The sequence below is a fragment of the Polyodon spathula genome, chromosome 22 (genome assembly GCF_017654505.1).
Source record: "Polyodon spathula isolate WHYD16114869_AA chromosome 22, ASM1765450v1, whole genome shotgun sequence".
NCBI classification, from domain to species: Eukaryota; Metazoa; Chordata; class Actinopteri; order Acipenseriformes; family Polyodontidae; genus Polyodon; species Polyodon spathula.
In genome coordinates, this window is record NC_054555.1 from 26,824,388 (window position 1) to 26,843,151 (window position 18,764).

At 43.3% G+C, this 18,764-nt stretch overlaps 3 protein-coding genes across 3 annotated transcripts in view; 2 read left to right on the forward strand and 1 right to left on the reverse strand.

The window, feature by feature from the left end:
- The window catches only part of LOC121297053 (ubiquitin-protein ligase E3B-like), a 16,709-nt gene extending 8,068 nt beyond the window's left edge, over positions 1-8,641 (forward strand). The window contains exons 7-19 of the mRNA XM_041223064.1: positions 469-602; positions 923-1,037; positions 1,268-1,367; positions 2,158-2,277; positions 2,621-2,797; positions 3,054-3,164; positions 3,247-3,384; positions 3,594-3,659; positions 3,872-3,930; positions 4,116-4,298; positions 4,620-4,731; positions 4,817-4,909; positions 5,147-8,641. Coding sequence (XP_041078998.1) covers positions 469-602; positions 923-1,037; positions 1,268-1,367; positions 2,158-2,277; positions 2,621-2,797; positions 3,054-3,164; positions 3,247-3,384; positions 3,594-3,659; positions 3,872-3,930; positions 4,116-4,298; positions 4,620-4,731; positions 4,817-4,909; positions 5,147-5,338 — 1,600 coding nt within the window. The 3' untranslated portion in view covers positions 5,339-8,641. The remainder of the gene's footprint in view (positions 1-468; positions 603-922; positions 1,038-1,267; positions 1,368-2,157; positions 2,278-2,620; positions 2,798-3,053; positions 3,165-3,246; positions 3,385-3,593; positions 3,660-3,871; positions 3,931-4,115; positions 4,299-4,619; positions 4,732-4,816; positions 4,910-5,146) is intronic.
- Positions 8,642-10,129: 1,488 nt separating this feature from the next.
- Positions 10,130-16,004, forward strand: aldh3b2 (aldehyde dehydrogenase 3 family, member B2). The gene is made up of 10 exons (XM_041223065.1): positions 10,130-10,185; positions 11,021-11,216; positions 11,771-11,881; positions 12,578-12,698; positions 12,904-12,989; positions 13,264-13,345; positions 13,648-14,037; positions 14,345-14,511; positions 14,962-15,061; positions 15,433-16,004. The coding sequence occupies exons 1-10, from the start codon at positions 10,130-10,132 to the stop codon at positions 15,630-15,632; spliced, it is 1,509 nt and encodes a 502-aa protein (XP_041078999.1). The 3' UTR covers positions 15,633-16,004.
- Positions 16,005-16,162: 158 nt separating this feature from the next.
- On the reverse strand, positions 16,163-18,577 carry mmab (metabolism of cobalamin associated B; the record flags this gene model as incomplete). The annotated part of the gene is made up of 8 exons (XM_041223066.1): positions 16,163-16,498; positions 16,762-16,821; positions 17,077-17,141; positions 17,272-17,369; positions 17,546-17,618; positions 17,707-17,764; positions 18,111-18,204; positions 18,565-18,577. Coding segments are annotated over 8 exons (552 nt in total), but the record flags the coding sequence as incomplete, so codon positions are not given.
- Between the last annotated feature and the right edge of the window lie 187 nt (positions 18,578-18,764).

Genomic DNA, 18,764 nt, shown 5'->3' on the forward strand with positions numbered 1-18,764 from the left:
CCCTGTACTAACTCTACACTAACCCTATACTGGCCCTGTACTAACTCTACACTAGCTTTATACTAGCCCTGTACTAACTCTACACTAGCCCTATACTAGCCTGTACTAGCTCTTAACTAGCTTCCTCATCACATAAGAGGCTTATATACAGCCTCAAGCTGTATATTAGCCAATACTAAATAGTTCCTCCTTGCATGGCATGCATTACCTGTCCCCTCCCTTACACTGAAGAGTTAAGAGTGATAGCCATTGTTTAGACATTTTGGATTACATTTGGTTTTCCAGCTGAGCCATTGTGAAAACCCCCCCTTCTTAATGCTGTACACTTGAATCTGCTCATAATAAAGTATGCGCTTTGCTAATTTAAATAGTACACCACGACACAATACCATACTTCCATGTCAAGTATCCTTCAGTACGAACACGGTTGCCCTTGTGCGGATGTACACTGCATCCTCTGATCTTGAGTGTGAATCGTTGCAGGATCCTGGATGACATAGAGGTGTATGAAGAGCAGATTTCCTTTAAAACAGAAGAGCTGGTCACCATCTCCTCCTTCCTCAACACCTTTGTGTATAAGATGATTTGGGACGGAATCCTGGGTGGGTGCACCTGCCTGAAACCGGGCCGGTTTACATGTTACAGGAACCTCTTTGTTAAAAAGGAAACATCTGATGGAAACCAGGACAGTACCAATAAAATAATTTGGGCCAGACTAGTGCAGGTGCAGCTCAGAGCTTATTTAGGAGATCAGATTACGTATTCCAAAAAAAGTTCCAACAGAAGCTTCATTGTTTACACAGCCTTGTGTAGCTCTGAATGTGAAAGACACAAATTGATAAGGAGTGTTAAACAATGGTGAACAACAATGATGTCCTGTGCTCTGGACTCACACCTTCATGCCTCCTCTTTGTGACTGTAGAGAATGCGAAAGGGGAGACCCTGGATCTCTTCCACTCAGTTCACGGCTGGCTGATGGTGCTGTACGAGCGGGACTGCCGCCGGAGGTTTGCACCAGATGATCACTGGCTGCGCAAGTAAGTTACACTGCCACCTAGGGGCTGGAATGAGCACTGCAGCTTATTCCCTGGAGGTGGTACAGCTACCTGTTAGAGCTGAGGGATGGGCTAAGCTAAGCTGGGAGACAGGGTGGCCTAGCATTAACATCAAGGGACTAGAGATGGTCTGAGGGACTTGGCTGCAGTGTGTCACAGTGGCGAAGAGAGGCTCTGACTGTAATGATTGTTTTTTTCTCCCTGCTCTAAAGAGACCTGAAGCCCAGCCTCCTGTTCCAGGAGTTAGATAAGGGAAAGAGGAGAGCCCAGCTCTTACTGCAGTACATCCCACATGTCATTCCTCATAAAAACGTGAGTAGAGCCACATCTGGAGGTTACATCTATACATCATGGATGGAGAGAAGGCTCCTATTGCATAGCAGTTCACCCATCCCAGGTATTAATATGAGCTGCTTATTAAACCCCCAGTAAAACCAGGAATGGATCAAACTGCTATGCAATGGGGGTCTTATTTCTATCCCTGATACATGTACATCTCTGTTAATCTTTTAATTTATCTATGATAAGACCATGCTGTGCTCCCCAACACTCACAGACTTAGCTTTCCCATGCTGGTACTTCCCCCACTCTCACAGACCTAGCTTTCCCATGCTGTACTCCCCCACTCTCACAGACCTAGCTTTCCCATGCTGTACTTCCCCCACTCTCACAGACCTAGCTTTCCCATGCTGTACTCCCCCACTCTCACAGACCTAGCTTTCCCATGCTGTACACCCCCACTCTCACAGACCTAGCTTTCCCATGCTGTGCTCCCCAACACTCACAGACTTAGCTTTCCCATGCTGGTACTTCCCCCACTCTCACAGACCTAGCTTTCCCATGCTGTACTCCCCCACTCTCACAGACCTAGCTTTCCCATGCTGTACTCCCCCACTCTCACAGACCTAGCTTTCCCATGCTGTACTCCCCCACTCTCACAGACCTAGCTTTCCCATGCTGTACACCCCCACTCTCACAGACCTAGCTTTCCCATGCTGTACTCCACCACTCTCACAGACCTAGCTTTCCCATGCTGTACTCCAACACTGTCACAGACCTAGCTTTCCCATGCTGTACTCCCCCACTCTCTCTCTTCTTGCAGAGAGTCCTGCTGTTCCGTAACATTGTAACAAAGGAGAAGGAGTCTCTGGGATTGGTGGAGACAAATTCGGCCTCGCCTCACGTCACCCACATTACCATCCGGCGCTCTCGCATGCTGGAGGTATGCATGTGCGCCAGTGCCCTTCTCTGCACACCTTTTCTAGTGGTCTGGAGATTTTGAAAGTAGTTCTTCTGGCGTGTGTGGTATTCTTTGTGTTTTGTTTGTTTGTGCTACTATTACAGTACATACAATAAATATGCAAATTAGATACAAATGTGTTTTTTTTACTACCTAGATAAATGAAGGTTCGTAAATATTGATCCAGCTGTTAAATCTGCTAAATGAGTTGCTATTGTCTTTGTTGTGTGTGTGGTCAACTCCATGGGAACATGGTAGCCCTGGGGTGAAGTTCTGTGTACATGCATTGGGGTTCCCTGTAGTGAGCGTCTCTCTGCCGTCGCAGGACGGCTATGATCAGCTGCGCCGGCTGCCCATCAACTCCATCAAGGGTGTGATCCGGGTGAAGTTCGTGAACGACCTGGGGGTGGACGAGGCTGGCATCGACCAGGACGGAGTCTTTAAGGAGTTTCTAGAGGAGATCATCAAGAAAGTGTTTAACCCTGCCCTCAACCTCTTCAGGGTACGCAGCTTCCATTCGCTGTATTTCAACAGCTCTGGGTTTTGAAAAGGCTTTATCCTTGAGGTGACTAGTGATATCCAAGCACCTCCTACTTACAGAATAAAAAGAGGAGCAGGGTTATTCATGACTGATATCAACGTGAGCCTGGATTGGAATCGGTTGCATTCCATGAATGATTTTAAATATAATTATGGGGAATAAATATCCGCAGTAATGCACAGGGTGTTTTGTAAATGGGTCTTTACTGTCTGTGCAGACGACCAGCGGGGATGAAAGACTCTACCCCTCGCCCACCTCCTACATCCACGAGAATCACCTGCAGCTTTTTGAGTTCGTGGGCAAGATGCTGGGGAAAGCCATCTACGAGGTGAGCTGGGTGCGGGGAGCAGTGGCGTTTAAAAAGAAACTAAAAGAAACCAAAACTTAGTGGTGAACTTGCTGTGTTTTAGGGGATCGTGGTGGACGTGCCTTTTGCTTCCTTTTTCTTGAGCCAAGTCCTCGGACACCATCACAGCACCTTCTACAGCTCCATCGATGAGCTGCCATCACTGGACTCCGAGTTTTACAAGAACCTCACGTCGATTAAGGTAAGAACTTGCACTTTTATCAAGATAATAAGCCACAGGATTCCAGTAGTATTTTCTGTTCTTTTGTCATTCCTGTAATTACAGCAATGGTTTAAACCACACAGCTGTAGAACATATGTAGCAAAAACGTACATTTATGGAACTCTTACAAGGAGTGATGATAGGAGGCCGGTCCTGATGCGCCACGTGTTCTGTTTTCTTCATTCCAGCGCTATGACGGGGACGTTGGTGACCTTGGTCTGACCTTGTCTTACGATGAAGATGTCATGGGGCAGGTAATGTGGTATTGGTCATTCCTAGAGCACCTCTTGATAGGCATTGTTTAATACTGTTTGGTATTGAAATCCAAGCTGTGGATGGTAGACTGCAAGTTGAGGGTCTGAATCCACTGTGAATTCTCCTGCTGATATCCGAGGCAACTAAGAGTGCAGAGGGAGTGTTGGGTTTTGTTCCACTTGTTAAAGTCATGTGTTCTTGTGCTTCACAGCTGGTTTGCCATGAGCTAATTCCAGGAGGAAAGACCACGCTGGTTACCAATGAGAACAAGTAAGAATAAAATAATTTCCACTATTGAGTACTGTATTGTACATTTTCAGTCATTTTTGTGGATGCACTAGTAGATCTGTTCTAGAAAAGATGATGTGACAATGTTGTGACTCCAAGGTGAATGAATGAATGAATGAAATCAGTAATTGCTGTAAACTGTCCGATTGCCTGTGGTGTTTTTCCAGGATCAGCTACATCCATCTGATGGCTCACTTCCGAATGCACACGCAGATTAAAGAGCCAACCACGGCCTTTATCCGAGGCTTCCGCTGCATCATCAACCCCGAGTGGCTGCATGTGTTCTCCACGCCCGAGGTGCAGAGGCTCATCTCCGGGGACAACGCAGAGATCGACCTGGAGGACCTCAAGTGGGTACAGCCGGGGCAGGGCACGGGAGAGGGGGTATGAACAGGATTCTGGGTCCTGCAGTACAGTAGATTCACTCGTTTGTTAAATATTCCAGATAGTCGCTCATGCATGCCGCAGAGCCTGTGTGCTTGACAGTTTGTAAAAGTGATTGAACGGGTCTCCCTTTTTCCTACCCTTTTTTTATCAGGTTTTAACAGCCAGTTGTGCCAATTTCAAATGAGGACAGTGTCACGTAATGGGTAGGAAAAAGGATGGTTTTTTATTTCTTCTTTATTTTATTGTGCCTGTGCCTAATTCAGTTTTTTCCATGTATTTTACAGAAAGCACACTGTGTACTACGGCGGTTTTCACAGCAGTCATCGGGTGATTATCTGGCTTTGGGACATTATGGCGAACGACTTCACTTCTGAAGAGAGAGCCATGTTTCTCAAGGTAACACAGTGACACTGAGCACAGGGTTCTTACAATAGAGAAGGAGGTCGCCCCCTAAACTGACAGCTAATGTTTCACATTGCAGTTTGTCACCAGTTGCTCCAGACCTCCACTCCTGGGTTTCGCCTACCTCAAGCCCCCCTTCTCTATCCGCTGTGTGGAGGTGTCCGATGATCAGGTAAGGCTACTGTTGCATTGTATCATTACCCTTCATGTGAAATAGTTGGGTCTTGCACACAGAAAATCCTGACTTTTTTTCAAGAAACGTTAGTTCTCGCTTACCTAGTGTTAAAGTAAAGGAAACAAAGACATAACAGGCCATACAGCCCATTAGCACTGTGTTAGCCAGTCCAGATTAGACTAAGCAGAGCTGAGTTGGCTTCCCATGTAACCTGTGGGGTTTCTCTCTCTGCAGGACACAGGAGACACGCTGGGCAGTGTCCTTAGGGGTTTCTTCACCATCCGCAAGAAGGAGCCAGGAGGGCGGCTCCCCACCTCCTCCACCTGCTTTAACCTGCTCAAGCTGCCTAACTACAGCAAGAAAAGCATCCTGCGGGACAAACTGCGCTACGCCATCAGCATGAACACAGGCTTCGAGCTGTCCTAGCGCACACCCCAGAGCGAGAGGAGAGGAGAGGAGGGCAGGGCAAGAGCTAAACCATACTCCCCCATTACAGTCCAGCAAATACCAGCCTCTCGAAAGCCATTGTAAAGTCCTGGAGATGGGTCTTCTATACTTCTGAAGCAGCAACCACCCTTGAAAAATCTTGGCTTGTGGTGCCATTGAGGCAGATTTTTAGCTGGAAGCGTGTGAACCCCTTATTCTTGTGTGCGCCACCCCCCCCCCCCCCAAAAACAAAAAAGAGTTAAGTAAATAAAAGCGAATGGTTATTAATTCCAGTCTTTTGAATCTGTAACCGACAAGGTTTTTGTTTCAATCCGGATCAGAACGCACCCTCACACTGCTTACCCGAAGACTCAGTGGGGGGCTGCAAGGAGTGCTGTAGTTTACGAGCAGCAGAAAGCAACGCAGATGTAGAAGTTTGTATTCTGGTTGAAGCAAAAGCCCTGTCATTTAGAGACCTCAGTAGACTGCAGTTGCAAACCACTGGCTTTTATTTCTAAACAAAGCAAGTGCGATTTCAGTGAAATGAATGAGTGGACTTGGTTTTTGGTAATTAAGTTAATGTCTCCTTTGTTGTGTAACCCCTCCCCCATAGGACTCATTATTTAAAATAATGACCTCAGCCCCACTCCCCTATACATTACACTATGAAACTCCAGTGTGGTGCTGATTGATTGGGTGCTCATGTCACTCTTCAGATCTCATTGCACCTCTTCCCTTGTCGTGGATGTCTGTGTGACTGAATGGTGTATGTCTTCTATTTGGATTTGAAGAGAGTTCTTCTGAGCAATCCATTGGGGTGCTTCCCTATTCTTTGGATTTTTTTTTTTTTTTATTGCTCGGTTCGGTTCACCTCAAAATCCACAAGCCAACAAGCTGACAAAACACACACAAAACAGGTGCTGGATTCAAATAATCTAACTGTATTGTTCTAGCGAGAGCCCATAGCATTGTGGAATTCTCGTCTCATATTGCGTAGTTTCTTTTTTCAGTATTTATAAAACAATAACTTAAAAAGAAATAATAATGATCTAGAGCAAGTCGTATTTTACATAATTGACAAAGCCGCACATTGTGCATTGAAGGAACCAAATTGCATTGGTTCAAGCAATTTCTAGCTGCCCTGAACTTGTTAACTATCCTGACTGACCTCAGTAAGGGAGCGAGTTTATTAGTAAATCATTAAAACTAGCAACATTAATTCAAAAATAGGAATGCACAGCAAGCTAAGAAAACAAGAATGACATTGTTCCAAGTTACTTTTATATTTTCATGATCACTTTTGCATGTGCTAGTCATGCTGTCGTTACTTTCTTTTTTTGTAATATTACAATCCTGTGCATGTTTCCAGTATCTCAGTATTATTGAATGTTACAACCATGGAAGATTTTCTGTGCCTCTAGATCAGCAGGGATTGCACTCCAGGATCACCCATCCCTGCTCCAGACAGCCCTAACTGCACTCTCCTGGAATATAAAGAGACCCAAATGGAAGAGTGAAAGTTCCAGAACTGCCCTTTCCAGGAAGATGTGACCCAATGAAACTGGGTCTGTACAAGAGCTTAACGAGACAAATTTCATACAGTGTGGAGCGTCAGTGAGATGTGATTTACTACACAGGAGATACGCACACATCACTGGAAAGCTCCTGGACTGAGAAGTGGCAGCTGGTCTGAACAGCAAGGTTGTTATAACAGAAGGTATGAAACTGATCAGTTTCTTCCCAGTGTTTATCATTTTGGCACCAACAGTTCCTATTTTTTTTTTTTTTTTTTATACCTTGCTGAAGCCAAGATAAGCTCCAGCTTCATACTAAGCGTAATCTTGTACCACAAAGGAGGAATGAGCCAGTGGTGGTTTTGTGATAAAGGACTTCCCTGTGTCTTCTTCAAAGCAACTTTCCTGTTCTCTATTGAACGAAAACATGTGTTCCTAATATTGATAATAAAGGACTTGGCTATTTTGTGCTAGTGCTGTGAAGAAAACCTTCCTCGCCTCATTGAAGGACGTGCCCCTGTGAAAATGCTGCATTCTACTTCTGGACGATGTCATGCAGTAGAACTTAAAGGTGTCTACTGCGTGCTGGTAGTTCTAGAGCCTTGTTGCCCAGCAACTGGGCTTTCTGCAACATCTGTGCAGAATGATTTCTAACCCTGTATGTAGAGTACAGTATACCTCTTGTTTGTCTCTGATTCCATTGTTTTACCCCAGCTGCTGGTTCCATTACACTGTCAGAAGTTTATTTGGTGTAATTTGTTTTTTGATGGAACCAAGCCATAATCTGGGTAGCTCCAGTGGGAATGGAAAACGGGTCCAGCGCCCTGCAGTGCTGTTGAGAGAATGCTGTTGGCACTATGCAGAAGGTCAGTTGTTGATGTGCTGTTAAATGTAAACCCCTTGCATGTACTACGCCTTGAAAAGTGCACAGTCACTGGCTCACTCTGGGATGTGTTTGGATTGGGGAGGTGGGAAAGCAATTCAACTGACCTTGCATTGCATTCCCACCCAGTTATAACCCCCCCTCTTCAATTACAAACAGATCAATGCATCTCAGCTGGGCTGTCTTTCAGTGGAAGCGCTCAGTCACGTCAAACCTGTGTAGAATTTTTTATTTTTTTTAAGAGACCCTCTGTATTGACCACATCACATCATCGCCATGGAGAAGCATTTCTCTTTCCCTTCATGGTTTTGCAGAATCGTTTTTGCACTTTTGAGAGCGCAGAGTGCAGCTGTTTAACTGCACTTGCTCTTCAAAAAGAACATCAAAATGTAAGCAATAGATGCCATAATCACAGCCAGATGTGTTAATATGCAAACTGTGCACAGTGCTTCCAGAAAGCATTCTGTGTATTAGGGTTTTGGGGAAAAACATGATCAAATACATCCAGGGAGTATTGCTGGATGTATTTAATCATGTTTCTGGGGAACCACCACCAACCCCAGTGATTGGGGGGGCTCTGCACGCATTATTGTGAGAGCGAGGTTTGAAAGAGATTGGGGACACGTTTTTAATTGAAGCAATCCCCTGGAGCTCCTCTGGGACATTTAGAGGCACCTGTGTGCAAGTTTTTGTTTTTATTTTTATTTTTTTGGATCCCCTGCAATTTATCTTCCCAAATGAGTCTTCACAGATAAATGCAAAATAGTGTGATCATTAGCTGTTTTGTCTTGCACAACTGCAAACCGACCCCTTCACTTTCCCTTCACTTGCTGAAAAAAAGCCAGACATTTTAACACTTTAGCCAAGCTAGCGTCCCTCTTTTATACAGTGTCATTTAAAAAAACAGCAATGCAATTTCAATGTAAACATTTTGATTAATGTGTATAACCCAAAAAAACCCAGTTACTGCTGTAAAATATTAATGTTATTGTTTATGAGTAGCTACCCCTGTGGTTTTCTTAAATCTATACTTTGCAGTTAACTCTGTGTGCTGTGGTTTTTCTTCATTGAATTAATGTGAATTAGAGCAAATACCAGAGTACAGTAACCTCTTCACACTTTACAATGCCTCTTAAATTCAACACTCAAAGGCTAGAACAAGGTTAAACTGAGAAGAAACTAAGAGACTAAGGCTAGAGCCTTTATCAGTGTACAGATTTCTCATCTCAGTTATTGCATTGACCACACATCTATCAATACATCCCTTAACCTTTTTATGTATGAGCTATTGAAAATAGCTGGACACAATATATATATATATATATAATGTTTTACATTTTTTTCCATTGCTTCATACGAGGTAGTCGTGCATTTGTGTCTTCCATATGCCCCCATATAAAGAAGAAAGTTTTTTTTTTTTTAATCAGTACACAAAAGGTTTAAATGGCAAAGTTTGCAGGAGCCATCAGCGCAAAGCAAACCTGCACTGAGGTCATTCTGGATTGAGGCCATGTGTCATGTATTGTGACAAGGAACAGACATGCTTCAATGGTGCATGTCACAGAAACTTCAACTCTGGACAACACACACCTGCCTCTACTTGAGCAACAGGACCTGAACTGCACAGTCCTCCTCATTGTTCATATAAGACCACTCGTACATTTCTTGTCAGTGTAAGAGAGACTTGCAGCCAGCCATGTGCAGTCCAGCAAAGTGGAAATGACAGGTAAATTGAGGGTCTTCAAGACAATAAAACACTTTCTCCTAATGCTAGCAATGGTATTCCAGATCCGTGGTTGTGAGGTTCAATAAGTCTTGAATTCAGGCCTCCATACACTATTCAACAAATTGATGATAATGATATTAAGTGTACCCGGAGAGCTTCACGAATATGTATAGTCTAAGCATGCCAATCTCATTGATTGAAGGAGTCATACTATTGACCACAGAACACTTGAAGGGGCAGAAAAAACATACATAATCATCATCATCATCATCATCATCATCATAATAATAATAATAAAACTCCTGATTTTTTTGTGCTCATTGAACATTTTGAAACACTTACACTTTGCATTTTATTTTGATGGCTTTTGCCCCCAAGTCATCAGAAACATGTAGCTCCAAGGTTGGCAATCGGTAACTGCCGCTCAGCAGTCTCAACCTTATTATACCTATCTATAGGAACTACCCCACATTCATTGTAATGAACAATTAACGAGTCAGGTGTGGGTTATTTGACCCCCAACTCACCTGGCTCAGCATTCTGCGCAGACTCGGTAATTGACCAGGCACTGGTTCCAAAGAACGCATCAAAACCAACAACTTTGAACTGAATACGATTGCCGTTTGAGTGTTTTTTATATTACTGAAAATAAGCGAAGCTGTTTAAGAATGTTACCGTCACCTCCCAGTCCGTCTCCGGCGCGTTGGTTCAGAACTTTAAGAAGGTAAGAAACAGGCTAGTAACCTTTTTGTTTGAGAGTCCGGTAGGGTTAATACAACTGTGAAGAACAGAGACCTCATACACCGGTTACTAGACTTCTGTAACTAGTATGTTTTGCCTACACAGGCAGTGCATTCAATTTTAAACTCGGTGTTAAACTAACACTGGTTAACGTTATTATTATTATTATTATTATTATTATATATGTATTTTAGGTGTCGCTCTATGTTAGGTTAATACTTTTATTTAATCTAACATTGCTTTTTGTTTGCTTTGACGTTATAATACGATTATGACGTTATAAAATTTGTATTTCTTAAAGCCACTGCTTGCGTTTGCTCTAATTCATGAATGTAAATGATACAATACATGGTAATACTTTTAGTGCATGTTAAATAACTAGCGTTACATGCAGTTTGCATACAGGACTCGCAAACAATAAGCGGCACAGATGCACACAAAGTTAGTGCAGACCTGTAATGGTAGAAGACAGGGCTTGGTTTTACACATTTGCATTTGAGGTGACACTAAGTTTTAAAAAAAGAAACATGCATTAAGTCACTTGTGGCTCAACCCTTTTAATGTAATGATTAAGGTGCTCACTGGGAGATTGCAGGGTTGCCAGTGTTCACCCGGCTGTTATATTGGTTGGGTATTAAATGCCATATTTTAGGATCCGCTTGTCTTGCAGCTACAGTTTCACTGTAAATATTGAATAACATGCTTAAGCGTGCATGCAATTGCTACTACGGTTAAAATCCCAGTGGGTGAATTCTATGTCATTTATAATAAATCGGAGACCAGGAAAGAAGCTGCATTGTTGTCTTTGTTGTTCCCAGAACTAAATCCACTGAGCAGAGTTCTAAATTGTCGCTGTCTGTCTGCACTGAGCTCCTGAGTAAATCTCGGGAAGCACTGACGTCCGGGAGGACTCTCCGAGAGGAGTTCCGGCTCTCCCAGTTGGAGGCGCTGTTGCGTATGCTGGTGGAGAATGAGGACGAGTTTGTGGACGCGCTGCACAAAGACCTGCACAAGGTGAGAACAGTGGGGTGGGAAGCTTGGCCAGCATGTTTGATTCTTACCTGAGCACAGCCTAGACACGTTTCATTTCCCAGCGTTGCTTGTGAGGTGCTGCGCTTCGGGGTAAGCTCTGTACCAGCACCCCAGCATGGGGTTTGCAATATTGTAATACTACCATCCCGTAAATTTAGAGATTCTAGCTGACAGCTAGAACTACAATGCTATGTTGCTTACACTTGCCAGATTCACAAAGCTGCACAATCTCGGAACACATCTGAACAATCAAAAAGAAAAACTAACATTGAGAAGTAATTAAGCTCTGCATTGTTAAAACCGTGCTCTGTTTAGAAAGCAGTGAAGTTTGTACTCTTAAAATAAATGTTCCAGTAGCAACACAGAAGACGCATTGGGTAAATTGAATTGAGTGGCTGATACTGTTGCTCTAAAGTTTAGTAAATGACTAAATCTTTAGTGGTAGCACATACTGTTCTTGCAATTCTATGTGTGTTGGTACTACATTCACTTGTGTGGTCGTAGAAATTAACTGTAGATAACGTGTGTGCCGACAGCCCCGGTTCGAGACAGTGCTGTCAGAGCTGATCCTGGTGAAGAATGAGGCTCTCTTTGCAATCAACAACCTGAAGAAGTGGATGGAGCCTGAGCACGTGGCGCGCAGCCTGGTATGATGAGACAGGGGATCAACACTGTCGGGTCTATTGCAGGACTAAAGAGCACTTGAAAGTCCTCGCTCCCAGGCAGAAACAAAATACACATAGTAACAGGAGGCACCATCTTCTTATTCATATCTATCCAGTTATTCACCCTTTTCTGCACATTTGTGTTCTATACAGTCACACTTTTACATTGCACATTGCTCTTCAGAGCTTTGCCATAACTACATGTTATTGGGGATTGGGCAATACATGCACATGATAAAGTATTGCCCAATCCTCAGCTCCACGACAAAGAAGTCAGTTGTGTTCTGTATTCGCTGGAAGGTTTGCATTTCGTTTCAGCGCTGTGGGATTCATTGATCCGGAACCTTGTCTTGTTAGAATTGATGACTGTTTACATAACTTATAATAGTGTGGATACAAGAGTGTTCATATTTCTTCATTCTTAATAGCCTCCCAAGTGTGTTATTTCATGTCGGAACAACTCTTTGCTCTGTGTTGCTAATTAAAGCAGTTGTTCACTGTAGTGAGCGATCTCCAACTCCTACTAGAATTCAGAAAGTGAGATGAAGTCTATGGAGGACTCCAGTCTAAAACACATGAATTGTACCACTGAATATTTGTTCTGCTTTCTCAAGAACAGCAAGCGGAGAGGGGGTTTGTATTTGGATTTTAAAGGCTGTCTTGTCTTGTGTGTGACAGGTGACCTCACTGGATGAGTGCTTTGTGGTGAGTGAGCCCCTGGGAGTGGTGTTAATCATTGGCTCTTGGAGTTCCCCTGTACAGTTGAACCTTGTCCCTTTAGTTGGGGCGGTGGCTGCAGGTAACAACCCTTCTAAAACCATGCAAAATTGAGTGACTTCACCCATAACATGACTAAATGCATGCAAGATCTACTACTGACTCTCTTACCACCAGCGTTTCATTTTATTTTAGCCTGGCAACCTGGTTTGGCTTGTGGAATGCAATGCACAATAAAGTAGTTGTACTTCTATAGTCTGATTTGTTTTTTTTTAAACTGTTTTCAGGTAACTGCGTGATCTTGAAACCGTCCGAGATTAGCTCACATACAGCCGAGCTGCTTCAGAGGCTCATCCCATCCTACCTCGACACTGTGAGCATCCAATAAGCTAAAACATTCGTTATCTCATGAGGATTCGTACTCGGTTGGGTCTATTAATTTGATCTAAAGTATAATTCATTGTTGCTCTTGGTTATCTGATTGGCATGTACAACAACGTTCCCCCCCCAAGCATCTCAGTATAATATCATTCACTGACGACTCCTTTTTCTAATCAAGGGGGTTCACAGAATCCTATAGGTTGCATTTCAAACAGGACTGCTTATGTTCTAGCTGTGCTAATGCATCTCCCTGCTCGTCTCCACAGGAATGCTATCATGTGATCAGTGGAGGCCCCAGCGATCTCACTGACTTACTGGAACTTAAATTTGACCACATCTTCTACACAGGTATTACACACAGCCCTGGGTATTAAGAAAACAACGTGCTTTTCATGAACAGAAACCAACTGGCTCTTTTATTTATGTGACGGGCAAGATGTTTGTATTTGAGACACATTCATCAAGCATTTACAGCAGTATTTTTTGTTTTCTTCTTCTAACAAATAGGTTTATATAAATGCTTCACTTCCCAATTAAGTTTTTTTGATTCTGAGGTTGAAACAATAAGAAACCTACTCTAGTAGTTTAACATTTCTACAAACTGTTGCCCTCGTTGATCTCAAGAGCTCTGGGATTGGTTTGGTTTGCAGGCAGCCGTGCCACTGGTCAGCAGGTGATGCAGGCCGCAGCTCGCTCACTGACCCCAGTCACCCTGGTTCTGGGCGGGAGGAACCCATGCTATGTGGACCGGGAGTGTGACGTGGCCATTGCTGCACAACGCATCGCGTGGGCACGCTTCCACAATGCCGGGCAGAGCGACGTGGCTCCTGACTTTGTGCTGTGCCACACCGAGGTGCAGGCCCGTCTGGTCCTGGCACTGCGCTCCTGCCTGCTGCAATTCTACGGCCCTGAGCCACGCCATTCCACCAGCTTCGGGCGCCTGGTCAACGCAGAGCTCTTCACCCACGTCCGAGACCTGCTGCTGGCCAGCGGGAAAGTGGCTATAGGTGGCCAGATGGATGAGGCAGAGAAATACATTGGTGAGCAGCTATTCCTTACTCCTCTACTGCTTTACCAGCATGGTGAATTTGTCTTTGATTGCTTTGGTCTTCTTGGGTGGCACCAACAGGTGGTCTGAAGTAATTTCAGTGTTGATTTTATACATTTTCTGTAGACATCCAAGTTAAATTTAATTGGCCCTCCTTGAAATGTTACTGGGTTATGATCCCATACTGGGAAAATAAATAACGACTTAGTAATGTGGAAATGTGTCTCCTGCTTGGAGAGGAGTGTTCCTGCCAGTTTATCAAGTTCAGCTGTTGGCGCTTTCCTGGTGTTTATTCAAAGCCCCCACGGTGCTGACAGAAGTCCTGGAGACAGACCCAGCCATGCAGCAGGAGATTCGGGGACCAGTTCTACCGATCATGACCGTCTCCAGCGCGGACGAGGCCATCAACTACATCCGGAGGAAGGAGAAGCCCTTGTGTCTGTACGTCTTCTCCAGCGACAGAAAGGTAGTCCTGACATTCATGTTAGGCTAGAGCAGGGTTCAGAACAAACTTCTAATCTGCCTCAGTGGCTTTGGAGATAGTGGAACAAACAAGATGATATATCCACTTTTACTTCAGTGCCAGTTACCAAACAATCTGAACCAGGGGTGTCCAATCACGGTCCTGGAGGACCACTCCACTCCATACTTAAGAGGTATAATGAAATACTTCATGGTCTGGAAGGAGGTTTAATTGGTTCAATTAAACAATTTAGAACCGGGTTGGAACAAAGGAGTGGAAAGGGGCAAATCTGGCCAACCCTGATTTTAAAAAAAAAAAAAAAAAAAAAAAAAAAAAAAACCTAACCAAATTTTCAGTGGAAGATAAAACGCTGTTTTTGGAGAATGTGCTGCGTTAAATGAAGTTTCTGGATGTTTTGAAGTCTCGTTGCCAATGTCTTGTGGTTTTCTCCAGGTTATCTCGCATATGATGACATGCACTTCCAGTGGAAGCTTCTGTTCCAATGACAGCGTCCTGCAGAGCATGATGGTCCTTCTGCCTTTTGGAGGCGTCGGTAAGCGGGAGAGCTCGGGGACTTTCCATATGCCCTTTGCAAGTTTTTCAGTTTCTTCGGTATCGTTTTGATTTCGATTTAGATAGTATGTTTGCATTTATTACTATCACTTTAAATAAACCCAGCTGCAACAACTCTCTTCATTGCTGTCTGTCCATTTGAAATGCTGGGAACCGGTGTAAACTTGTTCTCTCCACACTTCCAGATTTTTTTTTTTTTTTTGTAAGTCTTTTCTGTTTTAAATTTCTGCTTTGTTCAGCTCTAACCCTCTGGTCTGAAGATGTGAGGGGGGGATAACCTTCTAGTGGAAACATTTGTCATTGAATTGAATCCTGTTCCTCATCCTCTGCCCTGCTCATTGTTTCACACAGGAGCCAGTGGGATGGGCTCGTACCACGGGCGCTGCAGCTTCAACACCTTCTCGCACAAGAAGTCGTGCGTCCTGCGCAACACCCGCGTGGAGTGCGTCACATACCTGCGCTACCCCCCCTACGAGGACCGCAGCCTGTCCCTCATGATGTGGGCAAACTCTCTGTCTCGTAGGAGCCAAGCCTGGTGCGAGATACTGTGAAGCACAGAGCCTGCTCTCAGACCAGCATTATATAAGACAAGCATCCTGTCGTTTTTGGAGTGTGAGGCTCATCTGCCTAAACCTGCAGGAAGACTCTCCTGGTCGGGTTCATTTCAAGGAAGGTTACAAGAGTATTGGGATACAGTCTGTGTTTTTGGACGGTTATTTCTGCAAAGCTATTTAAGGCTATGAATTTTCAATGTTGAAGCATGTGTTACCCACTACATATGTATAGAAAGGTGGATTTGCATGGGAAATGGGTAATTCCACAGGGGTGGGGAGATTTGTACATAAAATTTAAATGTTCTGATGTATTGGTTTTTCAGTTTGTAAGGTGTGATGTGAACTTGAGCATATAGCAACAGATGGAATACCAGAAACAATGTATAGTTGTAATACATTAATGAATAACCTTCCAATTAAATATCAGGTTTTTTCTTGAATAATTGGTTTTGTATAGATTAATCTATATTGCATGTTATTTTTTAAAAACATTAAAGTATACAAATAGTTTTTTTTTCCTTGCTTTGAATTGTATTTATTGGGAAATGTACAGTATTTATATATATATATATATATATATAAATTTAAAGTTATTTACAAATCTAATTCAGCTGTACAGTTACATCAGCTACCAGAGAGCCAGACCATATATTCCAGACAATGAGGTGTGGGGATAAGGCTGAGGTCTCCACTGGACAGGCTCAACACACTGCTGCTCCTTGCAGGGGGGCTGAACAATGGCTCATCCACTGGTCTTATCAGCCTGCTGCTTTTATTCCTCCATGGTTCTTCTGTAAACCATCTCTTCCTTTCCCTCTTTCATAGCTGCAAACCTGGCCAATGTGAACAAGTAGTCGCTAAGCCTGCAGGTATTGAAAGGTAAGCTGTTATATGAAGAAGACTGTGGGTCCTACTATAGAGAAGTATACATTTGCCCAGCAAGTTTGCAATAGAAGGGAGAAGTAATTCAAGAATAAGTAGTTTCAAAGTTGTTTTTTTTTTTTAGAAAATAGGCAAGACAAATTATCTAATTAAGTAAGAGCCGGTGTTATTTAATAACTGGGGACTCTGGATCAAGGTTCCTGTGCAGAGATGGAACTGGTGCTGTTTCTAAAGCACAACCTACCTGTTAAGATATTTAGCAACACTAGGGTCAGCTTCTCCTGCTCGTACGATCGGAGCCACACTGGAAAGAAGCAAAAATGCCTTTGCAGTTACTGACGAAACATAATAACATAATTACAGGACCTAACAAACATACAAATAATTACCATGTATATTTGTCTATATGGCCAATACCTGCATTTACACTGTACTGTCGAACAAAAGCTTTTCTGGCATCCGTGCAACGCATTGAATACACTGAATAACACTACAGACCAGGTTTACATCCTTTTAATATCTGTTATCTTGATCTGGACACAGACACGCTCTGACTCACCTGCGCTCCGCTCTCCGACAGACTGCTCTGGCCAGGTGTAGGGCAGCACTGCTCTTCCCTCCTGACTGTGGAAGAGATGCAGCACAAGGTGCAGTTGCCACTTCCCAAAAGCATGTAGTCACACTGACTCGCCATGATGCATTTCAAATGGATTGCAATAACAAACTGTCCCTTGTGTAGGAAATGAGTACTTACAGGTAAGATGAAATTGGTCAGGGCAGGTAGCTGATCTGTGTATTTATCAATCCAATGCTCCAGATCCGAGACAGGCTTCTCACTAAACCTTGTTTTTTCTGCAAACACAACACCCAGAAAGAGTCTTTAACAGGGATCAGTGGCTGCATTTCAAGAACTAAACTTGTATCTAGGAGTTGATACTTTCCTCTGTTAATAGTGTAGTGAGTATCAATAATCCCTTCCGTCACAAATTTTTTATTTTTATGACCAACAATTTTAGGACGATAGTTACTTATGTGGCTGTCTCTTGCTGAAGAAACTGGGGTGGCAATGTTCGATCCAACATCCTGCAGCACACTCTGGATCTGGGAAATAACAGAAAGTGTTTTCTATGAAGTTCCATTTTAAGATCAAACAACCAAGGGTCAGAAATGTTGTCACCCACACACTGACCTTGTCAAGCTCCCCCACAAAAGGGTGACCCTGCTCAACACAGAACTCCCTCGCCAGCCTGAGAACGAGAAAAGCATGCATTTGGCATTTTGCAGTTTAAAAGGACAAAAATAAACTTCTAGCTGTCACCTGCATGGGCTACGGCTTTCCTAGAATGTTTGCAACACAGTTTCACATGATTTCTTGGTTGCAGTCTGGGATAGGTATGGTCCCACTATTTTAGAGTAAACTAATCTGTATACACTGCACAGTCAAACATGTTATACATCACCTGGCAGTTGCATAATGTTGCTCTGCCACGTTCCTGCATTATTTCCTTGTAAAAGAGGTCACACGTGACCCTGGATTGGTGTCTCCCCAATACCCTGTAACATATGACAGGTCATGCCTGTATAAATAACTACCCAATTGCTGACGTCAGTTCATCTGTAGTTCCTAAAGCTTCAAACACCTGATCTTCCTTTGGTCTTCGCTCCCCTGTGAAAGTGCTAGAGAATCCTTGGAAATAGAAGGAAAAAAACAGCAATGCTATTACTACCCTGATGATATGGTAGGGTCGTGTTTCTGAATCAGTAATGCTATAACTACCCTGATGACATGGCAGGGTCGTGTTTCTGAATCAGTAATGCAACAATTTGAGAATGTTATATATATATATAATATATATATAATATATATTATATATAGTATAAATTCATTTTACCAATGTTCGTAACATTCAGAGTAAATACTATAATAGTGCCAATTTCATAGGTTACAAATGAATACAAACAGACCTTTATCTCCTTAGGTCCTTGTTGTAAATCTTGGGAATTGCAGAGTAAATACTATAATAGTGCCAATAGCAAAACAATTGACCTTTATCTCCTGGAATTGCTTTGGCTCGTCCAGGTTTATCCGAAGACCTGGAAATTGAGCGCCAAACGGAATGCTTACACCATGACGCTGTGTCTTCCAATATGAACACAGTAATAGCAGGTTTGCAGAATTCCCATCACATCTCCTGACAAACGTGAACAACATTGTTTCGCTCGCCCGCCGATATATATATATATATA

What these genes read in the sequence shown, in the direction of transcription:
- aldh3b2 (XM_041223065.1), top strand. Translation starts at nt 10,130, where the DNA reads ATGTTACCGTCACCTCCCAGTCCGTCTCCGGCGCGTTGGTTCAGAACT. An exon ending in TCCCATCCTACCTCGACACT is followed by an intron (nt 12,990 to 13,263) that starts GTGAGCATCCAA and finishes TCGTCTCCACAG; the next exon opens with GAATGCTATCATGTGATCAG. An exon ending in TCTGCCTTTTGGAGGCGTCG is followed by an intron (nt 15,062 to 15,432) that starts GTAAGCGGGAGA and finishes TGTTTCACACAG; the next exon opens with GAGCCAGTGGGATGGGCTCG.